Source organism: Lissotriton helveticus, chromosome 2_1, assembly GCF_964261635.1.
Source record: "Lissotriton helveticus chromosome 2_1, aLisHel1.1, whole genome shotgun sequence".
Taxonomy (NCBI): domain Eukaryota; kingdom Metazoa; phylum Chordata; class Amphibia; order Caudata; family Salamandridae; genus Lissotriton; species Lissotriton helveticus.
The window spans coordinates 1442059934-1442081181 of record NC_136059.1 but is presented as its reverse complement, the minus strand read 5'-3'; the positions used below and the strand labels follow the sequence as shown (position 1 = coordinate 1442081181).

Here is a 21248-nt window from a genome sequence, read left to right as displayed (position 1 = left end):
GCGGGCGGGGAAACAAAGCACAACGAGGAGCGGGCGGGAAACAAAGCACAACGAGGGGGTCGGGCGGGAAACCAAGCACAACGAGGGGGGGGCGGGCGGGAAACCAAGCACAACGAGGAGCGGGCGGGAAACCAAGCACAACGAGGAGCGGGCGGGCGGGAAACCAAGCACAACGAGGAGCGGGCGGGAAACCAAGCACAACGAGGAGCGGGCGGGAAACCAAGCACAACGAGGAGCGGGCGGGCGGGAAACCAAGCACAACGAGGAGCGGGCGGGCAGGAAACCAAGCACAACGAGGAGCGGGCGGGCCACCAAGCACAACGAGGAGCGGGCAACCAAGCACAACGAGGAGCGGGTGGGCGGGAAACAAAGCACAACGAGGAGCGGGCGGGAAACAAAGCACAACGAGGGGGTCGGGCGGGAAACCAAGCACAACGAGGGGGGGGCGGGCGGGAAACCAAGCACAACGAGGGGGGGCGGGCGGGAAACCAAGCACAACGAGGAGCGGGCGGGCAACCAAGCACAACGAGGAGCGGGCGGGCAACCAAGCACAACGAGGAGCGGGCGGACAACCAAGCACAACGAGGGGGGCGGGCGGGAAACAAAGCACAACGAGGGGCGGCGGGCGGCAAACAAAGCACAACGAGGAGCGGGCGGGCAACGAAGCACAACGAGGAGCGGGCGGGCAACGAAGCACAACGAGGGGCGGCGGGCGGCAAACAAAGCACAACGAGGAGCGGGCGAGCAACCAAGCACAGCGAGGAGCAGGCGGGCAACGAAGCACAACGAGGAGCGGGCGGGCGGGAAACAAAGCACAACGAGGAGCAGGCGGGCGGGAAACAAAGCACAATGAGGGGGGGCGGGAAACAAATCACAACGAGGGGGCAGGAAAGCAGGCACACAATGAGGGGGCAAGAAAGCAAGCACAAGGAGGGAAGGGGGGCAGAAAAGGGCCTCTCACCCACATTGTAGAAGCGGGTCCAGCACGCCGGTCTCCCCGAGGAGCGCTCCACACCACCACGTTTCTCCAAAGGCAAAGCAGAAATGCCTCGGAGAAACCACCGCCATTTTCGTGATTGGGGGGGGCGTGTTTTCGTTCTCTCCTCTTCCCATTGGCTGGAATGTAAAATTCCAGCCAATGGGAAGAGGAGAGAAAGTAAATAGAAAGAAAGTTAAAAAACACGCCCCCAAATCCGAAAAAGACAGGGGCTTGGACCGAGTGACGCCCCTCTCCTCCAATGGCTGGCCAGCATTTACTAGGCCAGCCAATGCAGAAGAGGGGCTGGTTCCAAGCCCTTTCTAAGAAACATAAAATCTTCGGGCCCGCCCACACTGCTTACAGCAGTGCAACGGAGTCCTCGACCTAAAAATGATGCATGCAACAATATATGGCACTCCAGACGGTGTTTAACATGCAAAAAGGATGCATTTAGCTAAAGCTTTAGGATTAAAGGGCAACCAGATTTGCCACCAGAATTATTAAATATGGATCCCAATTTATTGGCATGAGGTCCAAATGACACTGACGATATGCAAATGGAGCTGGTGAGTATAAAAAAGTGAAAGAAAACGCCATACTGCCTAGAATACTAAAATATAAAATATCTAGGGAAGGAGAGCACGGTTTTAAAGAGGTCATATTGGATTTACTGCAGAAAAAAAATAATACATGGAGTGCCTGGAAATGTATGAGATAGTCCGAGGAGAAGTGAAATATCAAATGGTGGTTGATCTGAGAGCGGTTAATAAAATACCGGAGCGTTAGTAACCTATTGTCCCAGATATAAAGGCCATGTTTCCTTCCATCCCCACTAATGTTAAACGGTTTAAAGTGATTGATTTACAAAAAATGATTCTTTGGTATTCCAATTCATGATGATTGTCAATATCTCTTTGGCTTTAGTTTTCAAGGGAAGTTATGTATTTTGGAGGGCACCCCAGGGGTATACAGAAAGTCCAAGCTTTACTAAAATGCTATCTACATTGATATATTGTCAACAGGAGCTTACCTACTTAGGTCACTTCCTGTCGAAAGAGGGAGGAGATTTCCTTACCAGATAGATTTAAAGCTGTCCAAAACATGCCTCCACCAAACCTTCAAAAAGATGTACATGCATTTATAGGTGTGGTTTAATTTTGCAAACAATGAATAACAAACTTTTCCTTGATAGCGAAACCTTTAGTGTCTTTAACGCACAAGGATATCAGGGATCCAGTGCCACTGTATCCTGAACATCGGGAAAGCTTCCTAACAGTGAAAAATGTGCTATGTAATCCACTTGTTTTGAGTACGCCAGATTATACTCACCACTTTGCTTTATTTGTGCATGAAAAAGGAAGTTGTGCTTTAGCTGTACTAACGCAGAGAACCAGAGTAAAATAGGCCCTGAACCTACACAGGCAGGTCAATTATCATGAGGTTAATGTTTACATACCCCCTTCCGTGGATATCTTATTGAATAAAACAAAAACGCAACATTTGAGCAATGCCTGGTTATCGCATTATGAATTGATGCTGATGGAAGCAAATGTCACTTTAGAACAATGTAATACTATTAACCCAGCCACTCGGAGGCCTCTTCCATTGGAGCAGGAAGAAGGACAGTACGATTGTGTGGTTGTCAATGAAACTGAAACCAAGGGTCGGGGGATTTGGTTGACATACCACTGCTACTTGTAGATGGCACCCTTTTTGTGGATGGCTCTTGTTTCAAGAAGCTGGATGGAACTACCTCAGCAGCATATCCGATCACAACGAACAAAACAGTGGTAGAAACATGTTAGATAGAACAAAACTCAGCACAAGCTGCCAAACTGATAGCACTCACTTGTGCCTGTTAATTATCTGGAAGGTTGACGGTAAATATTTTAACTGACAGCCTATATGCTTTTGGAGTTACTCACAACTCAGGGAGACTGTAGGCAAAGAGAGGGTTTATCACATCAAGTGTCGCAAAAAAAAAAAAAACATGTTCACTCAATTATCAGATGGTTGAATGATATTACGCTACCAAGGACAGTGTCTAATGTGAAGTGTGCAGCCCATAGGAAGATAACAGATGAAGTGAGCCAGGGGAATGCCATTGCTGATGAAACAGCAAGTTGTACTGCCTTAGGCGAGAATACACTGATGTATGTAGTGGAAACAACAGATATGGGGGGAAAGGAATATGATCCATATGCAGATGTAATTAAAAAAAAACAAGAGTTAGCAAATGTGGAAAGAATGGAAAGATGTGGGTTATGTCTTCAGTGACCATTTAGGAGGACGGGTGGATAGAAAGTCAACAACTGAGTGGATACTGCCAAATAGCTGTGTGCTACCAATGGTCCAAACGGCGCACGGCCCACACGTGGGAGCAAATGACATCATCAATACCAATCAGAAAATATTGGCGGAAAAATTAAGAAAAACAGCAGTTAACTGTAGCAAAAATTGTATGACATGTGCCCAAAACAATGTAGGGAAGGGCATATCAGTATCGCAAGATAATGTCCGAATGCCAGAGTATGCTTCAGATGGATTTTAGCCAATTCCCCCCTTGCAGCAGAAAACAATATGTGTTGGAAGTGATATGCAGTTTCAGTAATTGGGTGGAGACTTTTCCTTTGAAGGATAATACAGCCATCAGCACTGCAAAAGCCCAGTTGAAAGAATATTTTTCGGAGATTTGGATTGGCCAGAGGTATTTGGAATGATAACGGGGTACACTTTACAATGTCAGAAAGTCTTGTATAGCGCACAGATCAGCGTTAGGTCTCAAGGTGCTTGCAGACCATTCCACTACCTGGGTTCTATCTCATTTCATATTCGAGAACAGCCATGCTTTTAATTCTCTACGGAAACATCGGTTGTCTGGGGTGGACGTGAGGTAGGGCGGGAGCGGATTCCAGAGGTGGGGGGCACAGTGCGAAACCGCAGAGGAATTAAGAGAGGTTTGGAGCTGGACCTCAGGGTTCTGGCGGGCTGGTATTTTTTCAGTTTTTTTCAAGATAACCAGGGCCAGTGCCATAGAAGCTTTTATGTGTTAAACACAGGATTTTATACTGCCCTTTCTTCCTAATTGGAAGCCAATGAAGGAGTTTCAGGTTGGGACCGGATGGCGATCTAGGAGGCCAGTCCAAGATTAATGTAGCTGGGGTGTTCTGCAGAATCTGTTGTTTGGAGAAAAGATCTTCGTTTATAGAGGCCAATAAGGCATTTCCGTAGTCCATGCGACTTACAATAAGGCCCTGCACCAGTGGTTTCCGTGTTTCAATTGGTAGCCACTTGAAGATTTTTCGTAATTTCCGCAGGATGGCAGAGCAGGTGCCCAGTACTCGGTTCCCATGGGCTTTAATGGAAAGCTTATTGTCAATGGTAATTCCCAAGTTGCAGACGGTTTGTTTTGGAGATGGACAGGGGCAGAGTGTCAGGGGCCACCAGCTGCTTGACCAGTGATCTTCGGCCCTGCCGAACAAAATGATCTTGGTTTTGGTGTTATTTAACTGTAATTTATTTTGGCCCATCCAGCTGTCAATGTGGGTCATACAGTTTTTAAACCGGATTATTGTGTCAGTAGGGTCAGGGCCAAATTTGATCAGCAGCTGGGTATCATTTGCATACGAGACATCCTCAAACCCGTAGGACCGGATTATCTTGGCCAATGGGGTGACATACAAATTAAAGAGCATAGGGCTCAAGATAGATTCCTGGGGGACTCCAATACATACTGGTCTGCTGCACGCAGCCAGTGAACCTAGATGCACAGTGGTGGAGCAGTTCTTTAGATAGTTATTACAATGAAGTAATAAACTGAGTGTGTCAAGTTCTGGGCATTAAAAAAAAGTTCCATTCTATATATCATGCAAAAGCCACAGGCCTGGTGGAAAAGTGTAATGCAACTTTAAAGAATAAACTGTCAAAAATATGTGCATAAAGTGGATTGGATTGGGTGGATGTGTTACCTTAAGCACTTTTCTCTATGAGAAACACTGTAACAGCCAAAACTAAGTTATCTCCATTTGAGGTGGTAATGGGTAAGCCAGCAAATGTACATGGGTTTGCATCTCCATCGAAACTGCATGATTTACCCCATTGTGCATTGCTGGAATACTATAAGGAACTAATAGGTTGTCTGCTATTCATCAACAGGTCAGAGACGCTTGGTCTCCGCCTTTGGAAGGAGAAACACACATCATCAAGGCGGAAGACTGGGTCCTGATGAAAAGCTCTGTGAGAAAGAACAGTCTACAGCCCCACTGTAAAGGACCAGTGCAAGTACTCCTGGTGACACAGACAGCAGGGTGGTGTGAAGGCCACATGAAATGGAAACATCTGTCAAATGTGAAAAGAGCATCACCTTTTTGCCCAGAACAGCCTCAAGGAAGTGTTTCGGCCTCAAGTGGTAACGTGCCTTCTGTACCCCTGGGCACCCCACTTGCTAAGTCACCCTACAACTTGCGTCCCCGGAGATTGAAGGATTAGTTAGTAAAGTACGTAGGACGGAACAAGCACAAACCTCCCGGCGGTCAAGAAAGCAACTTTCAATTGACTAAATAGTACAGTGAGGTTAGTAAAAAGAGACACTGCAGACATTCTCTCTAATTGTTTTGAGAGCTGACTAGAGACGGTAGTAAGTGCATCTTCTGAACACAACTAATGGTAAAAAAAATCACCGGGTCCAGAGCTGCGACGTGCTTGACCTTCTCAAGGCTTAGCGATGGTGAAAGTTGATCTGATACCGCTTACCTTCCTCCGAGTCTTCATTCTTCTGCATCTTACGCCGCTTGCTGAACTGAATTTGCTTCGAATTGCACATGAATGCTTCTTTGGAAATGCTTTAGCTTGTTATCCCATAACAGTCCTTGAAAAATCCACTCGCAATAGCGAGTACGATTTTATCAGGTTAAGTTATTTTTAGCATTTACTCCTTGCTGGCGAGTTAACTTAAGCTGAAAATAATAGGTATTCTGTTCCTTCAGAAGGTAAATGAGCAATAAAGACGCCTTTAAATCTTATTTTTGTCTTGACACATTTGCTGTCTGTTCAAAGACAGGAGGTCAAATGTCAGTTTGTCTTTACTAATTGTTGCTTAGTGTTTTTTGTATAGCAAGTTATCTGACAATGATTGTGAAAGAAAAGGCAGTAAAATTTCCTTTTTTCCTAACACAACATTTAAACAGCTTGTAAATGAATAGTACAAGTATTTGAAAATATATTAGGAATTATGAAATAACTATTCTTTGTAATACAGAAATGTGATACAAACAAAGATTTACATAGGAGAAAAACAAATCAGAACACTTTACTTGGTGATGTGCAAATGACAAATGTTTGCAGAAACTGGATTTCCAGACATTGTACACTTTATAGTTTTAAAACCACGTGTCAGTGGGAAATTCTGTAGCCATTTCAATGTATAATCTGCTAATTGCAAATGGCAGTGTGCTGGTACTTTATGCTTTGGTTAGGTTTACTTATCAAAACATGATTTGAGAAACATTCCTGCCCCTGCGCGGATTACAATGCAGTTAATGAACTGAGGCAAGTCAGCGGTCATGTGGACCTTATATGTGGCTAGATTTGTATTATATATGGAGCAAATGTTAAGTTTATTAAATTAAAAAAAAGAGTTTTCTGTACAGCAGACATGCTGAACATGCGTATTTGAAGGTGCTCTCATATGTGATCAAGAAGAAAATGGTGTCTCAGTGAATTAAATTAATTGCCCAGGACCACATAATTTAAAACCAGCTTATGGGTCAAGAGCATTATAATTAGGTCGAGTAGATTATTTAAGTCACTAGACCTGCAGGTCTAGTAACATTTGAGAATTTTTCGAGGCCTGCATAAATTCCACCAGTGTGTTGTAGTCTGCCTAACCTTTGTCTATAGTTAACTGGACATTATACATGCCCCCGGACTTTAAAAAAATACTTGGCTACTTTGGGCATGCTTACTCAGATCCTTGTTTGTCCAATAATGTTCCCCGGCATAGTGGTTATCCTGCCTGTAGTACTAACATGTATTGTGATTCTATATACATTGAAGAGGAAAATATAACTAACTGGGGTATACACCGGACAGGTAAGAGTTACTAGAAAGCCAGGATATTATGTAACATGCTGCCCTACTGTACAAACAACTGCTCGTAACATCACCTTCAATTGTTCAGGAAAAGTGCAGATCCGTTTTATTATGGTTATGCAGGATGATAAGAGTAATAGGTCCCTCAACACAGCTTATATGCAAGTATATTATGAGGGAAAGGACCTATTATATGCCAAACGTGGAATTTACTTTCTGGCCAATGGAACATATTCAAATTATTACAATGGCACTGGGTATGTGGCCTTGAGAATGGTCTTGCCCTTGCGCCACTGCCCACCCAATGTGGGATGGCATAAGAGGACATTAACAGCAGAATTTTTTGACAGGGTCACAGACCTGGAGATAAATAATTACAGCAATGGAAAGACATTTGGATACAACCTGGCCTCAATATTCCCCCTGGGAGGGATTTTGGGTGTAAGTTGCAAATCTTATCCAACGCCACTAAAAACGCTCTAAGAAGCATTACATTGGAACTAGAGAGCATGCGTACCTATTCAGAACAGAATAGGTACGCTATTGACATTATCCTCGCTCAAGAGGTTGGGGTATGTGCCATAGTGGAGGACAAATGCGTTCTGGGCATCCGTAACAAAGAATTCAATATAACAGTATACATAAAAGCTTGAGTTTGTCCCTTTTGTGGCCCATACCTTATTTACTGCATCCTTCTACCAGTGTTCAATGTCTTTAAATCTTGTATCATATGGTGTGCATTCAAAGGTAGAGGTCAAATATCAGGCTCTGTCTTCCAGGGAGCGTAGTGTTAACTTTTCATTTTCTGACTTCAAAGTGAGAGGATTTATGCGACAATCATGCTGGCTATTGAACAAATATTTTAATATGATCAAAACTAATCAATACGGGGGCGTAGCTTGGCAGCCTAACAAGGCGGACGTGCCCTAGAGAAGCTCCATCCGCCTAAGCCAAGATCCGCCAATATCCGGAGTTTATCCTGACCCCAGTGCGCAAATTCTACATCGCCTCTGGAGGAGAAGATACCAGGCGTTGTTGTGGCCAATATCGCTGCATAATCGCCACGTGTAGCAGAACCTGCGGCTACGAGAACGGAGCCAAGTGGGAGCGGCCATCGTGATCGGAGTGCGTGGCGTAATACTGAGCCAGGCCATGAGGCAACACATCCGCAACCACACCGACTGCAATACTTGCGGCAGCAAGGGGCCCGGTGATCGAATGTCAATGGAGCATGGGGGCCTATGTGCCGGTAAGGAGATTCGGCTTTCACCCCCTGGGCCTGGCGGCTGCCGAGTTCAGGCAGGCCGGGACAGTTGAATCGCCGGTCCCGGGTGGTGACATTTTGCCGGCGCAGTCTAGGGCACCCTCTGAGAGCTACGCTGGACCACCATGAGAGGCTAGAACAGTGCGGTGCGCAGTGGAAGTGCCACCGCACTCCGTGGAGATCAGGGCCCGGACGCACTCGGCCTGGGGCCCTGCACTGAGGAACACTGCGGTGCCTCTCGAGTGCTGCTGCATGATTGTCTGGGCACGGACCCCCCCCCACCTTGCAGGCAGGGTTACCCTGAGCCCCTCCTCCAGGCTTATTGCACATTAGCCAATACAAGGGGCACAATAAGAGAAGTTGACTTGTGGGAGTCACGCAGGCTCTACCTAGGGCTCGTCAAGAGGAATTAGACACTTAAGACCCGGGTACCCTGGAACATGCCGGGCAGAGACTGTTTGCATGCTCAGTTTGCCATGGGCCATAGACCCCAGCACAGAGAGGCAGCTGCAGTGTAACTGCAGGGCTCCACAGGCTTACAGCAGGCCACACCGTAATAGTTACCACCTAGTCACCGGGACATATAACGTGGGGAACACAGCTACTGAATCAAAGTGGGAATCACCTAGGGTGGCTGCCAGGTCAGGGGTTCGGCGACTCCGGTCCCTGTAGGGGGCCTACTAGCCGGCCTTCTCAGGCTGCAGAGGCAGCCAAGCTAGGCTTGGTGCGCCTTTCGGTCTGGGAGACCGGATTCCGTGAGGCCCGGCCTGGGACCCCGCCCTAGTGGGGAAACTAGTGACCCATGGGGAAGCAATATATAAACACTATAAAGACTTACTCTGCGGCCCGGATCCAGGCAGCAACATCACTGGGGAAAGAGACCACCTGCAATGCCACCCGGCAATACCTTCTTCTATATGCCCCTTTCCCTCCACCATGGGCAAAGACAAGTCGGGAAATGCCGCCTCAAAACAGAGCACCCTGGATCATTACACTACATCTTCAGGTGGCTCAGGAGGGATCGGGAGGCCCTGCCCCGGACAATGCTACCCTACTTGCAGCAATCACCCAGTCACGAGAAGCACTCGAAGAGAAGATTGGCGCTGTGGGATCCGAGATTTCATTCCTGCGGCAAGATCTCCGCAAGGTAGTAGGCCGCATCACAGAAGCTGAAGCCATTGTCTCAACAGTGGAGGTTACAGTGACGTCTCTCCAAAAGAAGGGTAATAAGCTCGCGGTGGTGATGCAGGAAATGGCATCGTGCGAAGAGGCAGAGGGCAGGGCCCGGCAGAACAACGAGCACTCAGTCAGCTTTCCAGAGGGTTGTGAAGGCTCATCGATGAACAACTTCCTCACAAAGTGGCTCAAGTCCCTGCTGCCAGAAATACCAGTCTCCACCTGCTTTGTGGTCAAGAGAGCCCACCGGGCACTGATGAAGAAGCCCCCGCTCGGCGAACGGTGATTGCCAAACTACTTCATTATGCAGACCGAGATGTTATACTCCAGTTTGCGAGAATCCACAAGGACCGATTGCTCTTCAACTCGCACCCAATCATGATATTCCCAGACTATACCAGGCACATGCAGCAGCAGCGACAATCCTCTGAAGCCGCAAAACATAGACTCAGGGAACTTAATGTTTCTTATATGCTGCTGTATCCGGCCCGGATGAAAGTGATTTATAATTCAAAGTCTTTACTTATTTGACTCTCCGGAGGCGGTGTTCTCCTGGGCCAATGAAACAACACACCTCAAGCAACACTCTCTGCCGTTGGCGGACTCAGACTCCTCCCAGCACTCGCACAGAAGCAGACAGAATAGACTTTTCGATCAGGTAAGGGACATATTAGTGTTTGACGAGCTCAGAGCAGCGCTGACCAACACCCACCCCGGTAAAGCACCTGGACCCAATGGATTTCCCAGTGACTTTTTGCAGCCGCATATGACAAGGTTGGGCCCACATTTATTAGCAGCACTCCAAGAAGCCTTTGAGAAACACATTCTAACCACCGGCTCGCGACATGCAGAAACTGTAGTTTTTTTCAAACCCGGTCGCCCTCAGAAGATCCTGCCTTGTATCGCCCTATTTCATTGCTCAATGTTGAGCCCAAACTCCTGTGCAAAGTCCTCGCTGATCGCCTTCGATCATGCATCCAAGACCTCATTCACCCAAATCAGTCTGGCTTAATGCCACTTTAAGTGGAAACAACCGAGTCATTAACTGGTAAGTTTCCCACACATATTTTACTTATGTCAAACTGACCATTGAATAAATAAAATTCTGTATGGTACAGTTTGACATTTTTAATTCACATTTCTTTTTGACACTTTTGCCACAAAGCACCTGCTCCGCAGTAATCTGGCGTTGTAGCACACCAGGGAGGCATTCGGCTTCTCCTGGTGGGCCCGATGATGAAGCATGTCACCACCCAGGGTGGTGAGTGAGGGCTTCCTAAAAAAACCCAGCTGATTTCCAATGTGACTTCTTCAGGGAGATTTCTTCTCTGTGTCTAGTGCTTACACACTTCTCTCAAGACACTCTTTTGTTGTTTTACAAGATTTAACAGGGGGACAAAGAGTGCCCTTTTCCCTCTCTCTCAATTTGTTATTATTAACAGCGTACCACCAGGCACAACATCAGACAGGTCCACAATGCAATTGCCAAGGCCCAAGAGCTTGGTCGAACGGCGGCTACTCGATGCACCTTCTTTCCATCCCACTTAACTCTGCACCACTCTACTCTACAACACTGTACTCTACACCACACAACTCCGCACCACTGCATACTACAACAGTGCAATCTCTGCCCATGAACTAAACGCTACACTCTACTGGGCACCACTGCAATCTACTGGGCACCACTGCATTCTGACACTGCACTCTAACCACTTCACTCTATACCTCTCTGCTCTGCAACATTCTTATGTATGTCAATGCACTCTACCCGGTCGACTCTGCACCACTACACTGTACTCTACATCACTGCACGCTACACAAATGCACTCTACTCTGTACCACTCCACTCGACACCCTCTGCACCACTACACTGTACTCTACATCACTGCACGCTACACAAATGCACTCTACTCTGTACCACTCCACTCGACACCAGTGCACTCCACGCCACTACACGCTACTCTATGCCACTGCACTCTACAAGACAGCACTTTCTGCCACTGAACTCTACGCCACTCTACTATGCACCACTGCACTGAACTCTGAACCACTCAACTCTACGCCACTAAATTGCACTCTACACAACTGCGTTCTAGGACACTCAACCCAGCAACATTCCACTCTACGCCACACAACTCTGGGTCACTCCAATCCACGCCATTGCACTACGCTACTGCAATATACGCTGTACCACTCCACTGTACAGCACTGCACTACAATCCAATGCCATTCTACTCTAAGTCACTGCATTCTACGCCAATGCAATCTACACCACTTTACTCAAAACCAATGCACTCTACATCAATCTACTCTGCACCACTCTATTTTACACGACTCCACTATACAACACTACACTCTGTGATGCTCTATTCCAATAAACTCTACTCCACTCCACTCTGACACTCCACAACCCTTTACTCCACTGTGTCACTCTACGACACTAGTCTAGGATGCTCTACACAACTCCCTCTACTATGCCACTCGATGCCACTTTACTCCACGACATACTACTCAACTCCATAACACTCTACTCTATGCCATTCCACTCTATGACAATCTACTCCGCTCTACAACACTCCACAACACTTAAGGCTACTTCACTCTGCTCAATGACACTCAGTGCCACTCCACACTCCACTCCACTCCACTCTATTCCACTCAACTCCCTACTACTCTACAACATCTAGACACTTCACAACACTCTACGACACTCCCTTACACTCCACAACACTGCACTTTACAACACTCCATGCCACTCTTCTTCACACCACTAACTTTAAGCCATGCTGGTGTACAACATGGCTAATACATACTGGCAAAGCCAATAGCTCTTGCACAGGCAAGACCTCTTGGTTTTCATTGCTTGTCTAGTATTTGCCCCTCCCTTGGAGTATGGCCAAAGTACTTCTATCCCTCCACAGCTCCCATTTTGAAATCTACCTTTTTTGTTCGAGCCTACGCAGCGCATGTGCTATCTCTCGAGACATTCTGTAGTCTACTCTGTGGGCTTACATCCTGCCAATGCATTTTCATTGCTCATTTTGACCATCCTTTAAAAAGCCTTCTTCCTTACTGGTCAATCCTTCATCTTTCTCCCGCCTTGTTGGCCTTTGTATCCTCCCTGGGAGCAGCACCTAACTTTCCTTTTCATTACGCATTTGTATTCCAGTTGCTAAGCTCTGTAAGCTGAATTTTTTTTTAATGTGGTATCTTGTTTTTTTCCTACTGTTTGAGCTCACCGACTCTTCCATACAGTTAGATCCTACACTTAGAAATGTTATGGGCCATGCTGATCAGTTTTGGGTTTGTCTGTTAATTTAATTTCTTGGCTATTCTTCCATAGTTAAGTCTGGTGAAATGGGTTGTTGTGGTTTTCTTAAACTTATCTTTGTTTTTGGGCATCTCGCAGTTAGTTTCTTTGCAGTGATTGCGCCCGACAAGGGATTAAAAGCTGGAGGTGATCTTAGTCTGCTGCATGTGCGAGTTGGGGGTGAAGGTAGACTGGATAGTGAGGCACAGCAGCTGGAAGCTAGCATTCAGGGAATGGAGGGGCTGAGGCAAAGATCTGTGTACGGATATCAAGAAATCCTCAATGCCTCACCATTTGTACTGGAAGATAGTGTCTGGACTGGAATCTCTCCGGCGTTGCTCGTTTATCAGTAATCATTGTGATTTTCAGTGTTTTGTTTACGTTTTGGAGTGACTGTGCTAATGCACTCGCATTATCAAATAATGAAGTGTTTGTTGCCTGTGGGGAGGGTTTTGGGCATTGGCGTATTACGATGTACGTCACTTGCGCTAGTTGGACATGTTATTTAAAAGAACATTGGTCTCTTTTTTTTTCTGGTTCGCTCACTGTTTATTAACTGATCATTTATTCAACCTTAATTTAGTTGACCCCTCTTCTCGCCCTTTAAACTGATAGGTTTTGATGCAACAGTGTGGATTTATTAAATGATGCTTGTCAATTTTTGCAGGTAAGAAATGCAAACTGTCAATTAGGAAGTCGGTTGGGCCGGATGCTGGCCTGGGTTTTGCGGCGAGAATTTGCGCCGGAGAGGATAGTGGCGCTGCGAGACGTGGCGGGGCACATGGTGCACTCTGAAGAGGCTATACTCCGGGTCCTCCAGTCCCATCTACAAACGGTGCATGCGGCCGACCCTGCGGTTACTGAACATACATACCTGCCGTATTTGCAGGAATTACACTTGCAGTCCCTGTCTAGGGACGCAGTGGAGGACTTAGATGCGGCATTAACGTTGGGGGAGGTCCGGGTCGCTATGGCTGGTCTCCCGAGAGCCAAGGCTCTGGGGAGTGCGGTTTCCCCCCGGAATTCTATCAAGCGTACGCTGATACGGTTGCCCCTAGCCTGTTGCAGGTGTATGTTGAGGCATTTGAGAGCGGTGATCTACCGCCTACCATGAACCAGGGCGAGATATGCATGATTTTGAAGACAGGAGGCGACAAATGTGACCCGGCAGCGTATAGGCCCATTACTATGATCAATACGGACGTTAAGATTCTGACAAAACTGTTGGCGGCCCGACTAGCACCGCACATGACACGTTTGATCCATTCGGATCAATGTGGCTTTATTCCGGGACGTAATACCGCCATGAACCTGCGGCGGTTGAATCATATTCTGCATGAAGTGCGCGATCGGGAAGAGCCATTGGTTGTGGTGTCTATTGACATCGCCAAGGCGTTCGACACGGTTGATTGGGGATACCTCCGAGAGGTCCTCCGAGTGGGGGTCATGGGCCCCAAATTTCGCTGTTGAGTCCGCCTGTTGTATACAGCTCCCAGTGCCAGAGTAAGTTGGGCGCGGGGCGTTCTGCGGAGTGGCGGCTGGGTCGAGGGACGCGGCAGGGGTGTTCCCTCTCGCCGCTCCTCTTTGCGCTGGCTATAGAGCCCTTTGCGGTCCGGGTCCGCGCAGAGATGGCACAATGGGGTATTCTGGTAGGGGATACGTGTAACGTGGTCTCCTTATATACGGACGACGCTCTATTCTACCTGCAGGCGCCGGAGGAATCATTACCCGTATTGTTGCACCACCTTGACCGCTTTGAAGAGGCCTCGGGTTTGCGAATTAATCGCAACAAGTCATTGATATTCCCTCTGGCGGGATACGAGGGGGGACCGGAGGCGGTCCTTCCAGACCTGGGACTGCGATGGGAACAGGAGGCTTTTCGGTATCTGGGGATTCAGGTGGCCCCGACGGACACACAGGTACTGGCTCGAAATGTTGGTCGGATACTTACGTCTTTACAGTCTTCAGTAGTCTTCTGGAATACGTTGCCACTCTCTCTTATGGGACGGCTCGCTGTACTACAGAACTCGCTCTGCCCTATCCCACCGCAAATATTTCGTACCCTTAATACTTTGCTGACATCACTGCTTTGGGTGGGTCGACGTAGCCGAGTTGCGCTACACACTTTGGTCTGGAGCTGGGAGGAAGGTGGTCTGGAGGCTCCGAGGTTTGATCTGTACTATTATGCAGCACAATTGCTGCCGGCGGCAAGGTGGTTCGCGGAGGCGGACGGGTGGGAGATGCAGCTTTTGGCTGGAAGTGCCACTGAACGGGCACTACAGGTGGCATTAATGAGGGGGAGGGGAGCGGACGCGACCCTACCATATGCGGTGCGCCACACGGCTGCAGTCTGGCAGAGGTGTGTGGAACGAGTCCTGAGACGGGCCCCCTATCACAGGAAATTGTCAGTCTGGATCTTAGCCCCCATTGTGGCTATGGAGGAGCATATGTCCTTTAGGGACTGGAGAGATGGGTGCTGCGAAACCCTGGCTGACCTCTATCCGGGCGACTCGTTTGTCTCCTATGAGGAGGCTGCGGAAGCCTTTGAGTTGGGGGGGGGACAATTTATACATTATCGCGGCATTCAGGAGGTGGTCAGGGAGATGTGGCCTCAGTTCCCGGAGGCGCCTCAGACAACCCATACATTAAACATCATTCTCTCATGTGGCAGGGGTCGTAGGTTGATATCTTTGCTTTACTCTGCACTGCGTCGGGACACAGAACCGCCGCTCCAGCCTGCGTGGAGTGCGTGGGAAACGGATCTCGGGGAGACCCTGGGGGCCAGGCAGCGCAAGCGTATAGGGGGTCTTACACGTAAAGTGTCATGTAATGCACGATTCAAGCTTACACATTTTAATTTTATGCACCGCACTTATATGACACCAGTCTCCTTGCAGCGCTTCTCGACCGATAGGGAGGACACCTGCCCCAGATGCGGAGCTGGGAGGGCTGGGTTCCTACACTTGGCCTGGGAGTGCGCCCTGGTGCGTAGTTTCTGGTCAGTGGTGGTGGGACGTATAGCCGCTGCTACCGGCCTTGCGATGGACTTAACACCGCTCCACTGTCTGCTGGTGCCCCGGCCTAGGAAAAAGAAAATCCCTTATAAACTACTGCAACTCATGTTGGCTCTGGCGCGGCGGAGAGTAGCCATTACCTGGATGGGGCGGAGGGCCCCGGAGATTTCTACGTGGCTGAGGGATGTCCGAGAGTGGTCTCTGGCAGAAGAGACTCATATGCAATGTGCGCGCAGGGATGGGAGACTGCAGGAAGACCTGTTGGCATGGAGAGCAATGTGTGCCGCTGGTATGTCCCTGAGTGATTCTGAGGGGACTAGTGCTGAACGGTTTACGCCTGAGGGGCCTGGAACTGACGGGGAGAGAGGGGGTAACGGCGGGGATGAGTAGATATGGGTTGTCGTTTGCACTCGGCCACGGCCTCACGTCCACTGTCGCCATGTCCTGATTGTAATGTATGGTTCTTTTTTATAACCCTAATTTCCGATTTTTGTCTAGTGATATTGTTTCCCTAATGTGCCTTAAAAAGGTCGTCGTTCTGTATGCAACAGTTCTTATATGATACCGCAATTGGGGGGGAATGTTTGTGTTCTCTTTATTGCATAATAAAAAAATTAGGAAGTCGGTTATTTGAATGATGCGAGAGTGCAATTAACAATCTGAAATCACATGTGTTTTATGGTTATGTCAAAAGGGCTTTCTGGGATGGAAAATAAACATCTTCTGAACAAAAAATATACTTGGGTCAAGTAGGACTTCAACTCTTATAATGCATTAAGTTGTTAAAGCTTAAGATTGGAGCACTGTGCCCTTGGTAACCTGGAGCCACTCAGTAGCCCTATCCTAGCCTCAGAGGCAAGTTGAGCGTTTACAGAGCACCAGTGTACAAAACTTCTTTTATTGCCATTTTGTAGTGGGCTAATCTCAGTCGCGAGTGGGAATGGAGGAAAACGTTTCCCTGCTAGTTTGTGATTTGGAAATAGAGTCAAGAATGTGAAGAATGTATTATTTATACTGGCAGAGGCGACGGCGGTGCAATCAGCGTTGTATACCCATGGAATGCAGCCAGGAGTCATACTGCCCTCTGCCTAGCATGAGGGAATGACAAAACGAATGACATTTTCTTCCGTTTCTTTTTCTTGAACACTTTTACCCTCTGCATCTGGTACAAGGGAAACATGGTATTGATTGATAGAAGGGCTGCTGTTAGATTTGACAATTTACATTGTGTCGCAACAGGTTTCCAAATATCTAAATATCTGCCTGCTACATTTACAGCCTTGCGTTTGCTGCTGGTTGACTTTTCGTTATGGTATTCTATTGTAGATTTCATAGCACTACATAATGAGGCACTGAAGCGCCTTGCTGACGGACAGCATACAATGTTGTGGAGCCCAGTGTTAGCTCGTAGTGCTAGTTGTAACTAGTGCAGTCGATTGTAAATAATGCGCAGGGTAACTGGAAGTCTTTGATGGGGGATGCCCGAATTATACGGCAAAGAAAAGTGAAATGTATGCAGTACATTCTGTGGCAGTATTACTGCGCTGTCACCTAATCAGGAGGTTAACAGAGTTAACATCTCAGTACAGCATTGAGCATCTGAAAAGTGGCCAGTCACTAAGCGGCAACACGGGTAGCAGCATTTGTAGAACTGTTTGAGCTAGAAACAACAAACTATTAGATGAGGGTTTATGTGGTTGGTACGGCAAATCCATAATCATGCAGAAAATAGCCGCCACATCTCATATTTCCATTAACCCTTGTTATTCTACATCAGAGTTGGTATAACACTCAATTTAAACTGCTTCAAATTTAGAGGAAAGATTGTGGATCCATATGGTTTGGTTATGTATTCATTGACATTCCTAATGTTGTCTCTGCGATTAAAGGGAATGGAGGGCATACCATATAGAATGTGAATTATTTTATTGTTTGGTCACCCTAGTGCGCTGTGTTATAGTCCGTGTCTGTTATTGACAACACAGAGCACACAGATTTGGTTCTGCTCGTGGTTCTTAAAATATTTGTTGTAGTCCGTATTAATACACAAGATAATACATAGACCTCTTGGTTTGCGTGCAACAGGCCTAGAATTACTGTTTTGTCAAAGATTGGTCACAATGTTGCAGAGCAGACTTCTCTCAACTCCGTCTTTGATCTCTTTCTGCAGCCCATGGTATTAGACGCAATATTGCTGAAATATTCATGCGGTTATGTGGAGCCATTTGTATTAGTGCTGGATGTTCTTTAAGTCGCAAGTATGTGTGGGGCATTATTGCTCATTAGAAAACATGTTCTTTTTATCCACCCCCCCCCCCCCACACACCCCCATAATTTTTTTAGGTCTGGCCTGAGCCAGCACATGTGCAGCTCTGGCGAGGCTTCAAAAAGCTAACCACACGCTTTGTGTGGCCCAAAGCGTGTGGTTACGCGCACGGTTACACACACAGGCACCATCTGGCTTTCCTCTCTCGTCATGGCTGTGTGATTCCTATTCTCCTCCACCTCTACCCCATCGTCTCTGCTTTCACTCCCTCTCGGTCACAGAGGGGATATTGTGCTGTTGTATGAGGTATTTCTATCGCACACCACTCGCGGACTTGTCTAAACCAGCTATCTGTTCGGCCGCCTCCTGTATCCCCCTCCCGCCCTCCTATCGCATCCCGTCTCACCTACCAGCCGTTTGTACCGTTGACATCTGTGGGTTTCTTGTGTTCTGTGCAGGAAATTTGGAATACGACTGCCTGCACTATACTAGTTATGTCTATGAAGGAAGCCTGTACTGCCCATGTCCATGCTTAGCTTGTCCTCTGTGCGAGGGAAGCCTTCACTCTTGCTATCTGTGCTAGGTTTTTTAAAAACAGAGTATATTGCTGCCCATTGTTCCGGTTTGTGAATAAGGAGTGTGTGTGTGTGTGTGTGTGTGTGTGTGTGTGTGTGTGTGTGTGTGTGTGTGTGTGTGTGTGTGTGTGTGTGTGTGTGTGTGTGTGTGTGTGTGTGTGTGTGTGTGTGTGTGTGTGTGTGTGTGTGTGTGTGTGTGTGTGTGTGTGTGTGTGTGTGTGTGTGTGTGTGTGTGTGTGTGTGTGTGTGTGTGTGTGTGTGTGTGTGTGTGTGTGTGTGTGTGTGTGTGTGTGTGTGTGTCTCTAGACTTCAGGAACATCTGTGTCAATTTTTACAACTTTTGAAAAAATTGCCTTGTGGGGACCTGTGTTTCATAAAGTGTGTTTATATTTTTGCTCGCTCTGTCCCCGTAGGCAGGAGGTGGTACTGCAGTCCTAAACACACTTTGCATTTTAAACACACATTGCTCACAGAAACAAATACTAGCCGCAGAAAGGATGCACATTTCGATGGGAAAGCTCCATATCCCTTTATTTATCCAAATATTTTTAATGTAAATTAACCTTTTCTCTACATAAAAACTTATTTACATGATGCTGCTATTGAGTTAAGTCTTTTTGTGTCTGAAAAGTGTGGTTTTATGAGCATTTCTAAAATTTATTTGAGTTGGAACACTTCACTATTGCCATGTGATCTTTATCTTCAATTAATGAATGATGGTGCACTGGACTGCGATATAAAGTAAATGATTCTGATCATGTTTTGTAAATAACTTAGAGGACTATTCAGGCCCAGTGTTCAGAGCCCTTGTCTTTTTTCGCTATTGCAAAGTCAATTCACTCCAAGACTCTGGCCATCCTTTGGTGGACTAGCCAGCCAGAGTCGACTTCAGTGCTGGTGGTGCCTGGTGCAACAGTCTTTTTTTGGCGATTTCTTAATATTCCTTAATTGCGAATTTGCAAATTGCGATTCGCAAATAAGAAATACTTTCCTATTCACCAGGAGTCCCATAGCAAGGAATGGGAAGTTATTCTCAATTTGCGATTCGCAATTTGCTAATCGCAATTTGAGAATAATTTGAAGGGTGCAGAGGTGTCCAAAGGACACCCTGCTGCACCCCTGAAATGTACATGTGTGTGCATATGGCGCACATACATGCCCTTAAGGGCATGTATGTGCGCCACATGGCACCTTTACAAATGCCAAAAAGTGCATTTGTAAAATAATTAGCGATTTCTTAATTGGAATTTGCACAACTTGAGTGCTTCATACATAGTGGTAGATTTTCAACCCCCTTGCGCCTCATTTACGCTGCATTTGCGTCACTTTTGTGACGCAGCGACGACGCAAATCCTGCCCCATGGTGTGGGGTACTTACAACGTGACGCATCTGGGAGATGCGCCACGTTGTAAATCCCTGCGCCACATATAGGTGTTCCTGCGCAGGGGGGAGGGGGGCGTTCCGGCGCAGGAACGCCTCCTAAAAGTGGCGGAGTGAAATCTACAAGATTTCACTCAGTCACTTTTAGGCCAATGCTACGTCAAAACCCTGCGCCTGCTTGAAGCAGGCGTAAGGCTTGACGCAGCATTGGAAGAATAGGGCACCCCCGAGCTTTGCTGGAGCTGCATCGCGCTTGCGACGCAACTCCAGCAATGCGTCATCTTTTGGCACAGATGCGTGATGCATCTGTGCTGGTTTTGCCCCATGGTGCGCCGCATTGTAAATGCGGCGCATCATGGGTGGCGGAGCTGCGACGCACAATTACTGGCGCATCCCTGCTGATAGGCAGGGATGCGCCAGTAATTGTAAATCTGCCCCTTAGCATTTAAGAAATCGCAATTTGCGTTTCCTTAAATGCTGACGCAAAATTAAGGAATCGCAAATTTTGCGATTCCTTAATTTTGCGATGCGATTTCCATGATACATCGCATTTTCCTTATTTTTTCTCGCAAACGCTGTTTTTTTGCGAATCGCAGCGTTTGCGAGAAAAAAAACGGATGATACATCTGCCCCAAAATGTATGTTTACCTCTTTACTACACAAACACAGCATCTGCACCATTTGCCAGCAAGTTTCGCGACACATTTTTCCTGATGAAAATTCCATCTCTAAACATTCTTAGGGTGAGAAATGTGTCCTCCAGCTGTAATCCAATACATCGTTTGGGTTAAAAAAAAAGGATTAGAGTTTACATTGGTTTGAAGGAATCAAGAAAAGGATAGAACTTGTTATAATTTATCATTTGCATTTACAATTAAATACAAACCTGTGATAAAAGGTGTTTCTTTTTTACTAAGCGCATATCAGGTACTCTTCAAAATTTGAAAACTTGCACTAGCACGGAGTTTAAATTGCAGTGGTATTATTACCTGTTTTAAAGCTTTCTCAACCCTTACGAGCGAGATTTTAGGACAGTAATAACGAGTTATTAGATATTAGCTTGCATAATGTTCTGAACTTTCAGCGCTTACTTGAAATGCATTCTTTATGAAAGCAGAGTCCGTGAAATAAATGGTTTGGAAAAAATACTTGTGAAGCTGGTGCGCAAGGACGTAAGCAAAACACTTTTTCAA

General features: G+C 46.9%; 1 protein-coding gene across 3 annotated transcripts in view; it reads right to left on the bottom strand.

Moving 5' to 3' along the window:
* Nucleotides 1-21248, bottom strand: part of MRPL1 (mitochondrial ribosomal protein L1) — a 549098-nt gene that overhangs the window by 416957 nt on the left and 110893 nt on the right. Inside the window, exon 1 of one of the 3 annotated variants that reach the window (XM_078676361.1) lies at nucleotides 2055-2091. The exons of the other annotated variants lie outside the window; for them this stretch is intronic. Within the exon in view, the coding sequence (XP_078532487.1) occupies nucleotides 2055-2082 (28 nt within the window). The 5' untranslated portion in view covers nucleotides 2083-2091. Of the gene's footprint in view, nucleotides 1-2054; nucleotides 2092-21248 lie in introns of those variants that run through there. 3 annotated transcript variants of the gene reach the window in all.